The sequence below is a fragment of the Xiphophorus hellerii genome, chromosome 20 (assembly GCF_003331165.1).
Source record: "Xiphophorus hellerii strain 12219 chromosome 20, Xiphophorus_hellerii-4.1, whole genome shotgun sequence".
NCBI lineage: Eukaryota > Metazoa > Chordata > Actinopteri > Cyprinodontiformes > Poeciliidae > Xiphophorus > Xiphophorus hellerii.
This window is the reverse complement of record NC_045691.1, coordinates 17,740,200-17,756,700: the sequence shown is the minus strand read 5'-3', so window position 1 is coordinate 17,756,700 and position 16,501 is coordinate 17,740,200. Positions and strand designations below refer to the sequence as shown.

General features: G+C 39.5%; 1 protein-coding gene across 3 annotated transcripts; it reads right to left on the bottom strand.

The window, feature by feature from the left end:
* Window positions 1-329: 329 nt before the first annotated feature.
* Window positions 330-16,389, bottom strand: usp49 (ubiquitin specific peptidase 49). 3 transcript variants are annotated; one of them, XM_032548872.1, is made up of 8 exons: window positions 15,518-16,389; window positions 13,016-13,128; window positions 12,424-12,468; window positions 9,472-10,946; window positions 5,834-6,041; window positions 3,683-3,791; window positions 3,341-3,546; window positions 330-3,261 (listed from the first exon to the last, which is right to left on the bottom strand). In XM_032548872.1, exons 4-8 carry the CDS (start codon window positions 10,879-10,881, stop codon window positions 3,158-3,160), a joined length of 2,037 nt encoding a protein of 678 aa, XP_032404763.1. In that variant the 5' UTR covers window positions 10,882-10,946; window positions 12,424-12,468; window positions 13,016-13,128; window positions 15,518-16,389; the 3' UTR covers window positions 330-3,157. The 3 variants fall into 3 exon arrangements, with proteins under 3 accessions (XP_032404763.1, XP_032404762.1, XP_032404764.1); XM_032548871.1 differs by lacking the exon at window positions 12,424-12,468; XM_032548873.1 differs by lacking the exons at window positions 12,424-12,468; window positions 13,016-13,128.
* Window positions 16,390-16,501: the final 112 nt, after the last annotated feature.

Below are 16,501 nucleotides of genomic sequence, written 5' to 3'. Positions count from 1 at the left end.
CCCAAAGGGCATCAAAAGGTCATTTTGTTGATGTATTTATAGACTCTGATCGTAGTTTTGATGAGGAAAAGATCAGGCTTTTCAGCGTTTGATTGAATTTGTTTACAGATCAGAACTTCACTGGTGTGTAGATCAGGCGTCTCAACCTTTCGATGCGTCTTTAGTCCTGTGCTCCTGCATCGGATGGCTGAATTATCTCCTCAGCAAGCAGTCAGGAGTCCTGCTGATGACCTAATTGAGTGATTCAGATACGTCGGAAGCAAAAACATCACCCGGATTTAAACCATCAAATCTGCTAAAAACAAAAAGGGAAGAAAACCACATCCAGATGCGTTTGTTGTCTTTTTAATAATTACTGTCAGGCAAAACCCTTACGAACAATACATTTATGACAGGTATTCTTACAGTACAAGACAGAACTCAAGGAGATCAGAGCCAGTGGCATGGCCACAACTGACCGCTATCAAGTAAGACATTCATCGTCATTTAGATTGTTCCAACTTTCACAGAGTTCACAAATGTGTTTTGCATTTGACTCGTATCAAACACAACAGTTTTCTTGATTACCTAGCAAATTCTAAAGACCTCGATAGAAACAGCAGAGTAGAAAAAAAACAAAACAAACACAAATAACAAAACCTTGGATAATAAGCAGAGGAATTCCTGATTTTATTTCAACTTCCTGTTAAGATGAACGATGTACAATATATTGCTTTCAGGTGCACGACTTTAAAATGGGTATACCTCCCCAAAAACACATTCTTCAGATTCACCTTCCTCTGCCGTTTTTTTTTTTTTATTATTTGCTTCTCGTCTGCCAGCAGGTTAGACAGAGGTGCAGCGGTCAAACCGTTAAACCGCAGGAGGAGCTGCTTCTTAAAGGAATAAACGAGCCAAACGTACAGTAGGACCAGCAGCCCCTCCAGAGAATTGCAGCTTCCCTTCATTCATCATAATTTGTTGGAAACTCAGTTTATTCACCTCTTTTCATGGAGTTAAAACAGAAAGACAAAAAAAATAAAAATAATTATTCATGTTCTCTGAGAGTCTTGAGCCTAAGACACAGTATCCAGTCACAGCGTACATTAGAGGAGAGGAAAAAAAAATAAAAGAATACAAATGACACACGGTGAGTATTAAAAGCTTGATATTTGATATTACACAATAATTAAAAAAGTTGAACAGGAGGCAGCACGGAGTTTGGACTGATCACATATTTAGTGCTCAGAGATCAAACGTGTGACACTAAAATATGAAAACAAAAGAAGTGTTTCAAACTCCAGAGTCCGTGTTGCCCGTGAATGTAAAATGCTGTCTCAGTGGAGCGACTGGACGTTTCCAGCCTGGTTGTGGTGTAAAAACATGGACACACATGTTGGTGTTCAGCAGGACAAGACCTGCTCCCACAGTCTTCAGGCCATGAAGTAAAAAGTTCGTCCTGCAGGCCGAAAAACCTGCAGCCTCATTTATGAAAAGGTTTCTCCGACTAACAGACATTATCCTGCCTTCTAAACATTAATAAAGTTTGCCTACTATTAGACATGGCAAAAGTTACCCACCACCTCCATCGGTCTCATCTCCAACCACAGACGCATCTCAACAAATTAGAACGTGAAAAGGTTGAATTTAGTCAGTAATTCAATGCAAAACTCCCACCGTATGCAGATACATTACATGGAGTGATATATTCCACGCATTTATTCCTGTTAATATGACGACGCCATCTTGCTGTTAATGAAAACCCAAAATATAGTTTCTCAAAACTTTAAAATATTACGTAAGACGAATAAAAAATAATGCAAATGTGATTTTATGGATGATTATCCAGTAGACCGTAGGGGCGGGCAATACAGAGTTAAAGTTTTATCATGATACTTTGTGATACTATCGTAATAACAATAAAGGTAACAATCAAAACTATTTATTACTTCTTTTTTAGGTTATTGTATAAACTGCAACTGCATGACTGATTAGAGTCTGATTAGAGTTGCTAAACTGCGCACAGTAACTGCATTTAATTATATTTTAATTCTTTTGATAGTTATTGATACTTTCATTGAACAAACAGTGGAAGAGTAGTAAAACTAACAATTCTAACAATATGGATAGTTATTTTTTTTCCAAACATTGATTGGAAATTATCGTGACAGTAAGAAATTTATTATGATAAATGATAAATACGATAAATGCCCACCTGCAGCAAACAGTCATAGAAATTTCCCATTATTACAATCGGCCTTCTATCACCTGAAGACCGTTTCCAGGATTAAAAGACTAATGTCCCAACAAGATAAAAAGACACTCAATGCAACTTCAGTTGATTATTATAATAGTGTGTTTACAGGTTTGCAGCTGATCCAGAACGCTGCTGCTCGCGTTCTGACTAAAACCAGAAAGATGCAGAAAATCACCTCACACCTAAAATCCTGGAGCTCAGAGAATAGACTTTAAAATACTGTTAGTTTACAAACCACTGAACTGTCTTAGCACCAAAATACCTTACAGATCTGTTGTTGTTGTATCGGCCTTCTGGTTCTCATCTGCTCTGCATCAACAGAACCAGAACCAAACATTCAGCCTCTACAAACATCCAGAAAACTGCAAAACAGACGAAACACTGAGTTCCTTTAAATCAAGATTAGAAAACAACCTGCTTGGTGTTGCCTTTGTTTCATAATAAGTGGTACATTTCTGCTCTGGATTACAACTTTTTATTATTTTTAGTTTGCCAATATAATGTAAAGTTTGTTTTTTATGTTTTTTTTTTTATTGTTTAATGCATTCATGAACTGCCTTCCTGCTTAAATATACCATATAAATAAACGACTTAATTGATCTTATGTAATATATATATTTTTTGGAGAAACTAACTTTAGGTTTCAAAGCAGTTTTCATTAAAAATCATGAAAATAAACTGAATATCACTCTGTAATGAATCTAAGTATGACAGGAGTTTCTCCCCTTTGAATTGAACTGCTGACAGAAATTAACTTTACGATGATATTCTAAGTTACTGACATGCATCCATACGGTCGGCTTCCCCTTTGCCCTCATTACCGTCTTGTTTGGCAAACCCTTTCAAAGTGACATCAGGGAAAGCTTCAGACACCGTCGCCTCAAATGCAGCCCTCAGTACAAGTCACAGCGAGAGAGGTACCTAGGCAGACCTCTGGGTATAGAAGAGAATATAGGCCTGAGTGTTGCACACTTCCTCCACGCTGCAAACCTTCATCTCAGAGTCATTACAGTGGACCCAGAAACCTGAAGAACACAAGACAAAAAAGGTAAACACCAATCCTGACGGGACAGGAGCGGGACATGAAAACGAGCGTTTTCCCACCTCCTTCTGTGTTGTAGCAGTATGCGGTGTAGTGCCCTGAGCCGAAGCCTTTACCATGATGCATGACCACAGCAGACAGATCGTAGGTGTAGCCGCCTCTGTGGACAGAGTGACCTGAGTCTGTGCAGCAGTATGGTTTGATGTTCAGAACCTGGTCAAAGGCCACATGGACGCCGATTTTCTCCCGGTGGTTCCGGCCCGACCATCTGTCACAGGGAAGAGTTGGCATTAAAAACAATAACACGCATCTTTGCCTCAGACACAGAAACAACCACAGAGCAACGTGGATAGCTTTTTAAGGAGGTTTATCAGACAGGAAGAAAAGACGGCAGAGAAACTGACCTGAAACGTTTGAGGTGCAGACGTAAAACCTGAGGTAAGCGGTAGATCAGAAGCTGCTTGCGTGCTTCTGACAGAACTAAGGGTTTGTGGGATGATTTTCTTCTTCTTTCTGAAACCAGGAGAGAGAATAAAACGTTATGCACATTATTAAATCCGCAACTTCATTCTTTTAAGAGGTAACAACTACTTTACTGTGTCCAGCAATTACAACACAGTGCAAGTTTTATTTATTTTTACATCACTTCAACAAAAGATTAGTTCCTCTATGGTTTGTGTTCTTACTTAGGAGATCATCAATCTGCATTTAGAAGTTATTTTACTTTGTTCAGATCTTTTAAATTAAATTTTCTCAAACTTCAGGGCAACAGACATTTGCATTATTCAAATTAAATAAACAGAAATGGTTAGAGTGCACATAACTGAGCTACAGTGATCTGTGTTCACATCCATTGAACCTTCTCGCATTTACTCACAGTCCAACCACAAACCACAATGTATGTCTTTTGACTGACTGAACACAAACTAAGAAAAAAAAATATATATATATATATTTTCAAATATATTACAAAGCACATCTAAAAAGTGATGTCTTTATATAATAATCAGATTAATTTTGTTGCATAAACCTGCAAAACGAAGACTTTTTTTCAAACAATTTCGATCTTGATTCTAAATCCTAAGCCTGTTTTGTACCCAGATGTTCTGCACTTTGCTTGAAAGCATTTTATTAATAAAATAGTTATTATTAGTGGATTAAAAGTTGTAAGTTTCAGACATGAGCAGGTATCCTCCACCACCTTAGTCAACCAATAAAACTCTAACCAAAATGTAAAATCTGTCTTCTCACGAAGAAAAAAGCAATCACACTGAACAGCGGTCCTGTCCTGTACCAATTATCTTCAAGTGTCATTAATCAACTGCCGCACTTTGTTTTCAGTGAGTGCCGTCTCCCCTCCTTAATGCCACACACACTCCCTGCCAGGCAGCAGCAACTTAAGTTTACATCAAATCAACTTTTCATACTAGATTTTTTCAGTTATGAAACGGAGCCGTTTGTCGGTGGACATTTTGTACCGACATGAATGAGTTTGTATCCACACTGGAGACGTTTAGTAAAGAAGAAACTGGAGACGTTTGTCAACCACTGATTTTCTATAACTTACTGAGTCTACTTTAAGGATACTGGCGAGGTTAGTAAACACCTCTGGAAAAACTGAAGAGTCCACTGCACTGAACCCCATTGAAAACCTTCTGGTCGTCCCACCAAATATTGATTTCTGAACTCTTCCTGAGTTAAAACATTAGTTTTGTTGTTTCTAAATGAATATGAACTTGTTTTCTTTGCATTATTTGAGGTCTGAAAGCGCTGCATATTTTTCATTATTTTGACCATTTCTCATTTTCTACAATAAATACTAAATTTTTGCTTAGAATTTCAGAGGCATGTTGTCGGTAGTTCATAGAATAAAATCTATGAACTACCTAACATATAGGTAAATGTTCATTTTACTTAAACATTTACCTATAAAGAGTGAATTCAGAGAAACGAATCATTTTAAGTGGCCTCTTAATTTTTTCCAAAGCTGTATAATCCATTCTTAACATTTGATTACCATTTATAATCTGTCATGCTCCAGGAGAGTTAACTGTTTGCAACAGGAAGCAGAACCATAACAATAATGGATTATTGAATTCTGCAATTAATCCAAAAATATTTTCCATCAAATAAATTTATCAAGAGAAGTAAGAGATACCAAATGCTTAAGTAGATGGGTTCAAAAATGGCAACATGTGGCTCTAAATCAGGGGTAAAAAGTGGTGAAGTAGAAAATCTGAACCAGAACTTAAGCAACACTTTGGGTTCAACAAGTATCCATTTAATCTGTTCAGGTCAAATACTTCATATAGGGAGGCAATTTAAAGTTTTCTTTAACTTTGACACAGAACTCTCAACATAAAACCTTTATAATTATAGAAACCAGAAAACTTTAACTTTCCCTTTTGGCTGTGTACCTCTGGACTCTTTCAAACTTGAAAAGTGGGAGCAATGTTTCATCTGCTTACTGGATAACTTTGGTAGATAATCATCATTTAAACATGACCAAATATATGTTTTGGTCAATGCAGCTGATGTGAACGGTTTGTACTAACTGTTGCAGTGGTTGCAGGCGTAGATGTTGCCTTCAAGAGCCTCCATCTCTGTAAACTTGGACAGCATCTCTATGAGGGAGCAGCTGCGCTGGTACGCAGTGGCGCCCGAGCCTTTGTTCCTGCTGTGATATCGCTCTGGAAACTCCAGCGATAAATCCCAGAACGGCTCCACTGTGTTGGACTTGTGCTTACAGGACAGACACGTCACCTAAAAACAGAAGAGGAGGAAGGAAGAGATTAGGACAATAAAATCAATCGTAGTGTTTTAAGTTCTTTATTATTATTTTCTGAATTTTCATATTTAATCATGCAATTTCGGTTGCACAGTGGCGCAGTTAGTAGCACTGTTGCCTTGCAGCAAGAAGGTCCTGGGTTCGATTCCCGGCTGGGGTCTTTCTGCATGGAGTTTGCATGTTCTCCCTGTGCATGCGTGGGTTCACTCCGGCTTCCTCCCACAGTCCAAAAACATGACTGTCAGGTTAATTGGCCTTTTTAAATTCTCCCTAGGTGTGAGTGTGTGTATGGTTGTTTGTCCTGTATGTCTCTGTGTTGCCCTGCGACAGACTGGCGACCTGTCCAGGGTGTACCCCGCCTCTCGCCTGGAACGTAGCTGGAGATAGGCACCAGCAACCCTCCCGACCCCATTAGGGACAACGGGTGAACAGAAAATGGATGGATTGATGGATGGCAATTTCGGTTGTTAAATTCTGTTCGTATAAAGCACTTTGTTGAAGAGGACTGTTTTAAATAAAGTCTGACTGATCATTTTACTGTGGTGTCCAAATTAAAGATGCACAGACAAACTGGCTGGTCTGAAACTCAAAAATCTGGTCTGAAGTGATTAATCAATTATTGAAATAATTGCAAACTAATTTAGTATATCAATTAATCGTTAACTGGAGTAAACAGACTCAAAAAAGGCCTTTTGCTGAAAGAACACCACGTTCTGAGCAGTAATTAAACCAAAACTGTATATAGTAACTATTTTGCATTTCAGATATATATATATAAAAAAACCATACATTAAAGAAATGCTGTTTCTGAATCTCAGGTAATAACATTTTTATTTTCTTATTTGTAAAAGGAATTGACTTACTTATTTCCATCTTTTAATGAACTTGTAATATTGTATGAAAAAGGCTTTAGTGACGAAATGAAAAATTTGAAGAACGTGCCAATTTTTTATCCAATTAATCATCAGAACAACTGATAGATTAATCGATTGTCCTAATCTGAACACCCCATAACCAAACAGAGGAAGTTGCCATAAACAACATCGCTATTCAGTGGTCGTTGTGACTAAGCGGCCGTTTATACAACTAATAAAATGCGACCACAGTCAGACTTCTGTGTGAACAATTTACGACCCAAAGCGACCCGCATGCGCTGATGTCACACGACAATGCATTGTTCACAGAAGTAACAATTAATGCCGCCATCTACGGCTCAGTTCTAAATTTTGGAGCAGCAGGAGCCGACAGTATCACCATGATCATACCAAACCAAAGCAAGCGAATAAAAAGAAAGCATTAACTAATAGCAGTGGCATTTTGTGGCGCATGACTGCAGTTTCTGCATTATTTTCATAATAATCACTGCTTGCTTCAGCCACAATTTACATCCTGATTTGCCATGTCTGGCTTCTTCTGGTGCAGAATTATGGCATGTTTCTCCCGTCCATGAAGAAAAAGTCAGATAAAACGTGGCATGACGGCTCAGACTGCAGACGCCTTGAAAACAATGTGATTTAGTCACATACAGAAGTGGTACAGCTCATCTTTTAAAAGATCAGAACTGGGCTTTATATGAAATATGGGTCCCATATGTGCCAAAACAATAAATTAATTAAAAAAATTGTCAAGTGCTAAAGATCCCATTTAAATAGAAACTGTATTTTGCACGTTAATTTGTCTGGAGTTTGTCGAGGCTCCAACAGAGTCAAACTTTCAACAAAAACTGTTGAAATGTCCGTTAAAATGATTAAAATCTTACTTTACAAATATGATCTTTAAAGTTTCTCTAAAAGCAAGTAAAGCCCAAACAACACAGTGATGGAGCTGAATACTGAATAATTGGTAGCTGATGCGAGGCTGTACAACCAATTAAAGAAAAATTAAAATTTTTATCGAAGAGTGTAACTTGCTTTGAGTGAAATGAATTACCGTCACAGAAAAAACAACCATGGCTTTTAGGGTGAAGAAGAAACCTGACCATCATTTGCTCTTGTCAGACTTTAGGAAAATGTTTCATCGTTTCAGAGGAAACAAAGTCTTTTATATACAGAAACAAGCAAAAATAACAAAAAGAGGAGTTGTAACAAGAAAGAAATGTTTTTTTCCCAGTTACAATGGAGCTGCAGCATTAAATAAGCCATAGATTGGAATTGGCCAGTTTTCAACTGATCAGTGACCTGGAAGTCAAATAGAGAAAAATCTGCTCTCCCTGCCCCCCGTTCATTAAATCAGGGCTGTCCACAGAGCGGCTGGGGGCCATTTTGTGGCCCCTGGAATGATTTTGTGCATAATAACAATGATGAAAATTTGGCCTCCAGCACAGGTGATTGATATAGACTGAGATTTTAAATTAACGCAAAATTAAATCTCAAAATGTAAAATGAAATCTCACTACAATGGAAAATATTCCACACAGCACATAGAATTGGTATTTTAATAACCACACCCCTTGTGGTTTTTACCATCTAATTTTATACTAAATAAACTTTGGTGCAGCCACATTTCTTATTCACCAAACTTGGTTAAATAGTCCTGGTATCTATAAAGTGACAAAATTATTTACTTACTGCTGAGACAATACTAAATTCTGTATTAATTTTTAGAAAATCTGGATTTATTTATTTTTTACCAGTGAGTTTCCATAGTTCAGAGTGATGTCAGCATGCCTTATGCTTACCATGTTGTTCCACAAGAGTGTTTTACAGCTTCCATTTATTTGGAATTTGAATTTAAGTCAATTTGATGGTAATTATGACTTTAATTACAAGAATAAAGTTGTAATATCAGGAAAATTAAGTCATTTTCTGAGAACTCTTACACAATAATTAAAATTAGGAGCACTGAGCATTTTATGAAGTTATACTTTAGTATAAGTCTTACAGATAAGGAAATATGTAATCTTTTAACACACCTGCATCAAATTATTATCAGTAGTACAATTTTGAAACTACTGTGTCTATAAACTGTGTCTATTTAGAAGAAAAAATGACACGGACTGAACTGCTGAGATCAGATCTTGATAACCCTTTGGAAGCTTTTTCTCATTAAAACGACTTCTTCCTCACATTTTTAGCTTTGCTGTTTTTTTCTGATAAAATTGTCGTTATTCTGCCAATGTTATGACTAGATTTTCATAACACAGATTCTCATAGCCTGGCCCTAACACTCCACCATACATCTCACAGAGAGGATGATAGAAATAAAATTCACTTTTTGGAAATATTTTCTGTCATTTGCCATTCCTTTTTTAGAAAAGCAAGCAAGGAGAGATCAAAAATCGATTGAAATTGGATCATGTATGACAAAAATCTGAGATTTTATTTAGTATTAGTCTGAAACAGTCTGACTGGAGCATTACTAATCAGTGCTGAACAGCTGTATTTGCTGCCATGCTGTCGGTCTCACCTGGCTGAGCAGCTGCCCGTGAAAGATGGTGTTCAGAACCTTCAGCACTTGCTTGGACAGCTTCCTCTTTGTGATGGGGATGACTATCCGCCGCTTGGACCCCTCCGTGTCCAGTTCCTGCTGCACCTTGTCCAGCAGCTCACACAGGAACTCCTGGGCGTCTTGCTGGTCGTATCCACGGAACGCCGGGATGAGGTTCCACACGGAGTGCAGCATGGCGAAGGGAGACACAAGAGTCCACCGGCCCGACCACATGACCCTGAATAGTGTATGCAGCTCGTGACACAGAGACATTTGCTGGCGAGTCGAGCAGCGAGGCTCTTTGGGCTGGACCAGTTCTGCAGCCTGTGGGGACGGGGCGACGCTCTCCTTTTTGCCCACCGGCAAATTCCAACACCCCGCCTTCCCCATGCGTCCCAGAGGGTTCTCCGACAGTGGCGGAGTGGTGCCGCTGTTGACGACAGCTCCAGTCACCCCCTTCATGCCCTGGGAGTGGTTGGTCTTGGCCAGCAGCTCCTCAGTCTCACACAGGTCCAAAGTGAGAAAACACTCCCTGAATTTCTGCAGGTGGCTCAGCACTTGCAATATTGAGTTCATGTAGCACGTGTTTCCCAAGTTGCGTAGACCAGTGACACCTGGAGCGTGCCTCCTCCGCGTTACGGCGTGCGTGGAGTAGTACCTCCTCAACTTAGCGGCTCTGCTGATCTGTGGCGCCCGGCGGGGCAGGGCGAGGAGTGAAGGCTTCTTGGGAGGTGGAGGTAGGCGTTCTGGGGGGTCGCGAAATTTGCGAGGAATGAGTGTCATGGTTGAACGTGGCCCCTGAGTCAGAAGCCTGGCACTCTTTCTAGGAGGAATGTTGCCGAGGTCTTCCAGGAGTTTCCTTTTCACCTCCTTCTTTTGTCTCCTGGCCTCCTCAAGTTTCTCCTTGCGCTGGTTCTGAACCTCTTGGTGTTTTCTAATCCACGTCTGAAGCATCTTTCCTAGGAGCGCTTTTCTCCTATGGCGCAGGGCCAGCTGCATGGCAGGTTGCGGCCCACCTTCCAACACCCAGGGGGCGCAGTCCCCCCCAGCGGAGGAGCGCAGCGACCGCCTACCTGGGCTCCGGACAGTAGAGAGAGCGCCTCTGAGGAGCTTGAGGTCTCCCTCTGCATTATCATTCAGTACATAGTCTCCACAGGCGAAGCAGAAGACATCCAGCTCACGCACCTCCATGGCCAATGGGTGTTGGGACTCCTGAAAGTGTTTGAGGAAGTGCTCCTCTATGAAGCGTCCACAGGCAACGTGGGAGCACTTGAGGCAGGCCCACACCGAATCCGTGGTGCTGCATTCCACACAGTGCCATTTCTGTGGATTGAGGATGGAATGGTCTTGGCCCAGACGAAGGCGAACCACGTGCTTACAGCGATCCATCTGTCCGGATGCACATGTGGCCTCAGTTATAGGACACACGTCCTGCAGCGAAGCAGCAACTCATTCTGATGGAAGATTTACACAAGAAGACAGAAAAGGTGCAGATTTGTTAATATAAAAATATGATTTCCAGTGCTCATACTAAGTCTGTAGAAAATAAGCAGTAAATCAATTAATTGCATGATAGATTGATAATTTCCATGATCTAGTTTTTTCTGTCTCTTTCTTTCAAAAACTGGATGACCAAAAGCTTCAGCCTCAACAAGATCCTTTTTTTGAAGAGCAACTTTGATTACAAAGACTACATTTTATTTATCGTTTCTGTACTTTTGTTTATTTATTTTGGATATTTAAAATATCTTCCAGTGTTAAATGGTTTTTAGGAATTCAAGTTGATTGAACTATGAGAGGGTGAACTGGCATTATTATGTCACTATTAGTGACATAATACCTGAAATTGGTTTTAGAACAACATCATCATTTATTGCAATAACGTCTACAACAACTTAAGCAGCAAAATTTGTTTTTCACAACACTTTATTGTTGAACAATCTTACAGTTATCTTTCGGGGTAGGTCTATACCTGCTCTCAGATTTTTATCCATTTTTATTTTTAGAAAATAACCCAAACTCTGACAGATTAGCAGAATCTGCGAACAGCAACCATTGTATCATGCTACTGATTCTCATTCTGATTTATGCCGTAATTTTGACCACGCCAGTCTAACATATGAATCAGTTTTGATTCTGACTGTATTTTTGCAGTCAGAAGGTGAACTACGCGTTTGCTCTTTCCCCTACACGGCTTGTTGCAAACTGCAAACATGATTACTTATGGCTTTCTTTCAACAATAAATCTCTTCCAGCCACTCTTTCATAAACAGCAGAGTTGTAGAGTGCACAGGGGTGTTGCACAAAGACAAACACTTGAATAAGTATTATTTTCATTGCTTTCTTTTAATAACAGCAGTCACTCTATAGAACAATAGATTGCAGAAATCAATGTAACAACCACTAATTCCAGCAAAATATATTTAACAGTTATTCAAGAAGTACTTTTATAAATACTGGAACACTTATAGTTAGTTATAATCATCTGCAAAATGTTTTTGCTGCAATTAATCTTTCTTGGCTTCTGGAAGAACGTTTCCAAAGCCTCCGAATACGAGAACTCAAATGTTTGGCCCATTTATGTCTACATTTCTTTATTTCTGTATCTATATTTTTTATCTGTATCTTTCCATCTTTAAGTCTTTACCTACTGTATCTTTCTCTAATGATCATGTATTCATTTACTTACCAAGCTGTTAGGGGGAGTATTTCCCCTCCGACAGTCAAGCAGGATCACAACCTTTTATTCGATGACTTGATTTCTGCTGCATGTCGGGGGAAAGACATGAAGCTTTTGGACTATGTTTTTGTACTAGGACCTTCGCCGTGTGTATCAGGAGTGGGAGAGCTACTCTTGCTGCTACTCACAGGAGTGCAAGTGCTGCCATTAAAATTATATACATTGCGTTTACAAAACGCAGATATGCTTGCCTGTTTTGCAGGTTTTTGCGACATTTTCGTCTTGCGACTCAGCGTCTGTGAGGAGTACAGAGCATGTGTTTTTGACCAGGTTTTGTTAACTTCGGCGTTTCAAAAAAGAGAGCTGAAAGTAGACAAGCGCGATCTCATTTTATTTATTTAGGCTAATAAAATCAATAGCATTAACTGTAAACACATACGATTACTAGGTACATGCCGTGTTCCTGTTGGGAACGGGGATAAGGGAAACGGTAAACTGGGATTTTGTTTTATAACCAAACCCCGCAAAAAGCGTCTCCCCTACTTTATTCCTGTCCCAGTTCAGTGCTCACATTGACCTCTGAGGCCCCAACAGAACAGCTGAGACTGAACACTTTCTGAAAACCATGTGTAATTCTTGTATTCATGGATATGCTACACTGTGTTCATCTATGACATAAAATCCCAGTAAAGCACAATCAGGTCTGCAGTTGTAAAATGTGACCGGTGGAAAGGTTCAAAGGAGTTGAGCCCTTGCAGTGCACCGTAGACCACTGTCTCTTCTAATAAGCAAAACTACTGAGCATACATTTATAGAGAAAGGAAATGAAACTGGTTTACTAACTGTACAAGAAGTTCTCTTGATCAGATCTGTTGCGTCACATCATCTGAAGTCAGCAACAAGCCTCAGGCCGATCGCTCACATCCACCGTCAGCACCAGCACCAACAGGAGGAGACTGGAAAACAGCCATGACAGGTCGCATAATGGACCAATTAATGAGGCCATCGGAACCGCTAAATAATGCTACACAAATAAGGCATTTGCAGCGTTTCAAGTGAATTTGCATGAAGAATTTTAATCAAGGCTTTTTCCAATTCCTGAACAAAATACAGTCACTAAAAGCATCATAAAAAAATGTATTTTAACAAGGAGGGTTACCTTGTATTCGTTTTATTTCACTATTAACAAGATTGTGAATGAAATCGCCATATAGCAGGACATACAATACATGATTATTTTAAATAATTTCTTGCAATTCCTTATTGTTTCCAAGCTCTGTTTGTTAGCTTTGTTTCACTATGAACAGAGAACAAGCTTTGGCTCCCATATAAAAGCTTTAAAAATTGGTTTTTACAATTGTGATTTTTGTTTTAATTGAAGATATTAACGGTCTTTATATGAAGAGGAACTCAAGAATAAATAGTGTAATTTTTAACAGTGGAGTAGTAGTAATACGACATATTTGTGATGGCAAAAGTTTTGTTTCATAATGTGCATATTTGCTGTGTTAATATTTTGAGTTAGATATCAAAAATTTGACTACCTTTTAGGATACAGTCCACTGGAAAAGTAATTAACTCTTCACAGATTTCTTCTGTTTTTATTTGCATGCTTAATGATCCTGTTTAAACATTTTTATGAGACAATAGCAACCCTAGTAATTACAAAATACTATTTCATTTAAGGAAAAAGTTTTCCAATTTAATCTGGCCCTGTGTGAAAAAGTAATTGCCCCCTAAATGTAAGACATAGTTATACCACCTTTGGCAATAATGACCACACAGTATTTTACGTCACTGTTGAAAAATGTTGACCCACTTGTCTTTGCAGAACCGTTTAAACTCAGCCATATTGGAGGGTCATTTTGGTAGCCCTGGGAACATTTCTAAATGTTCTCTCCATTTGTCCACGCTGGGCTTTGACTCCCAAAGACTTAGTAATGGCTTGGTAACTATTTGCAGACTGATAAATGTCAGTGCCTTTGATTCTCACCTGCTCTTGATTTATTCGTTCGTTTTATTAATTTATTTTTTTGATAGGGCAAGGTGTGTTGCTTTTGTGTGTGTGTGCCAACTTCATGTTTCATTTAATGTCTTGGTTGCACAGCTCTGGCAAAAATCAACCTCGAGTGGCCTGACTGTGGAAATTAAAACTAACAGATACAATTAATCACATCTAATTTTTAACAAAGACGGAAATTGTTCACAAAGAACCACATCGGTTTAGTAACTTAATAGATTATTTTAGTTTTTACTTATGTTTGGTAAATTTGTTTGGCAATCTGAAATACTTACTAAAAACATTAAAGGAGGGGAGACTTTTTAACGTGTCCCACACAAACATGGTGTTTACCCCACATTTTATTGATCTGGTCTTTCTAATCAACAAACTTTCAGCATGTGTTAAACTGTAAATTCTTTTTGACAAAGTTTCATGGTGCATTTTAACAAGTACTTTAAATAAGGATTAGAATTATTTCTACCACTTCCTTAAAATATACAAAAAGGGTACGTGTGTCAAAATAGCATGGTTACTCCTTTGTGGTGTTCTGTTCTAAACCAGTTTCTCCTCTTTGTGCAACTCATTCACTGCTTAACGCTGAGAAATGTTCCTGAAGAGAAACCATGATCTCTGGGTCAGGGCAACTGGTCCCCTCTTGGTTGCACACGAGCCGTGTTATGTTGTGCTGCTGCCGCATGCATGTTCACGTTACAATCGCATTAACCCTGATATTTAACATTACTACGTCTCCGCTGCGTCCGTGTGCGTTTTTATCTGCTGTCCGGTTCAAGGGGAGGGGAGCTTTCTCCTCAAGCCATGCTAGCCTCTAGCTCACCATCTCCATGTTGAGCCAGAACAAAGAACAGTCGGAGAGCCACTCTCCAGGAACCTCCAACAACTTTGTTGCTGTGAGCCCAGCCAGCAGTAAGTTAGCTAACGCCGCTAGCTACAGCGGCTCTGCACAGGGCTTAGCTCCTGCTATAAACCCCCTTTGCTGTGTTTTTACCTGGAGCCCACTTTGTTATACTTGCAGTATTTAAAGTGGTGACCATTCCAGCTGCTAAATAAGAAGTAGCATTAGCTCGGCTGCTAACGCGTTTTGGGGTTTTTTTAAGCGAGGACAATTGAAGTTAACCTAACGGTTGTTGTTCGCTAACGTTGACTAACGGCTAAGCTCCCCGAGCGAAGCGTTTAAAAACTCCCCGGTGACATTCTCCGCGCAGAGCCGCCTATAGAGACATGGACGCTGGGCCTCGGTTGCACTCGGGTTTGTTTTTTTTTTTTTACTACATTTGCATCACCTTTTATTTAGGAAAAAAAAAAGAAAAGAAAAGTAAGGTTACCATCGTCAGCATCCATCCATCCGGTTCACTCAGAGAGCTGCGGCGGATTGTTGTCCTCCTCACAGATTGAACAACCCAACTCTCGAAACGAGCCCGGACCCAGCTGCTCTCATTGGACCGGGACTGAGCGGCATCCGGGAGCTTATTGGCCCAGCAGCTGAACAACAGGCGGCAGGATGGGCCGTCCTTCCGTCCACCCACCGAGGCCACATGGAACAATAACCCGAAGCTCGGGCGAAAAGAACGGCTACCCGACCCCGGTTCCCCTCATAATAAACCGTGTGGCCCAGGTGTCAGATGGTTGAAATTAATCTAATAAAATGCAGAGAGAGGAGGGTAGTGTAGATTTTAACATGCGCTGGAGGTGATTTCTCCCACTGCGAATGATAGTAGTTGAAGTTGACACAAAAAGTGACACCAGTACAAAGCTGCTGCCTGCAGCAAGGAAAGTTTCCTGTTCTCACAAGAACAGTAACTACATTAGACGATCAGTAGTTTGTTATCCCACAGAGTGCCTGTTACAGAAGCATTCATGCTCTCTTTTTTCCCAGTTTTTGTCACGTTATAATTTAATCTTAGTATACATACAGCTGCCTTACAGGTTAACTATGCAGATCGTAGGTTATAAAATACAAAGTTTGAACATTTCAAAGCGATGGTCAAAGAGTATGACATATTTACAAATTTAGAAAGACAGGGTATTGTGCATCCAGACTGACCAGAAGGGAAATAAGAGCATTAATGAGATTTAAACTTGTTGTTCAGACGCTCCCCTTTAATGCTGACTGAAGAAGAGCTAGTTTGCAAAGAAAAACTGTGAGAATTTCTGTCTCTAGATGTGCAACAGTAATAAAGAAATAAACCCAGACTTGGATACCACTTTTTAAATGTTTTCTTTAAAAAAAAATTCCAAACCATTCTTCTCCGTCATTTACACAGTTGTGTATTGGTTTATTTTGATCTATGAAATGAAACACCAATAAA

Bases quoted from the DNA above. Each gene is read 5' to 3' on its own strand.
- usp49 (XM_032548872.1), bottom strand. From the start codon at position 10,881: ATGGATCGCTGTAAGCACGTGGTTCGCCTTCGTCTGGGCCAAGACCAT. The intron at 3,792-5,833 runs GTTAGTACAAAC...TCCTGGTTTCAG, and splicing joins CGCCTGCAACCACTGCAACA to AAAGAAGAAGAAAATCATCC. The intron at 3,547-3,682 runs GTCAGTTTCTCT...TCCCTGTGACAG, and splicing joins CTGCACCTCAAACGTTTCAG to ATGGTCGGGCCGGAACCACC.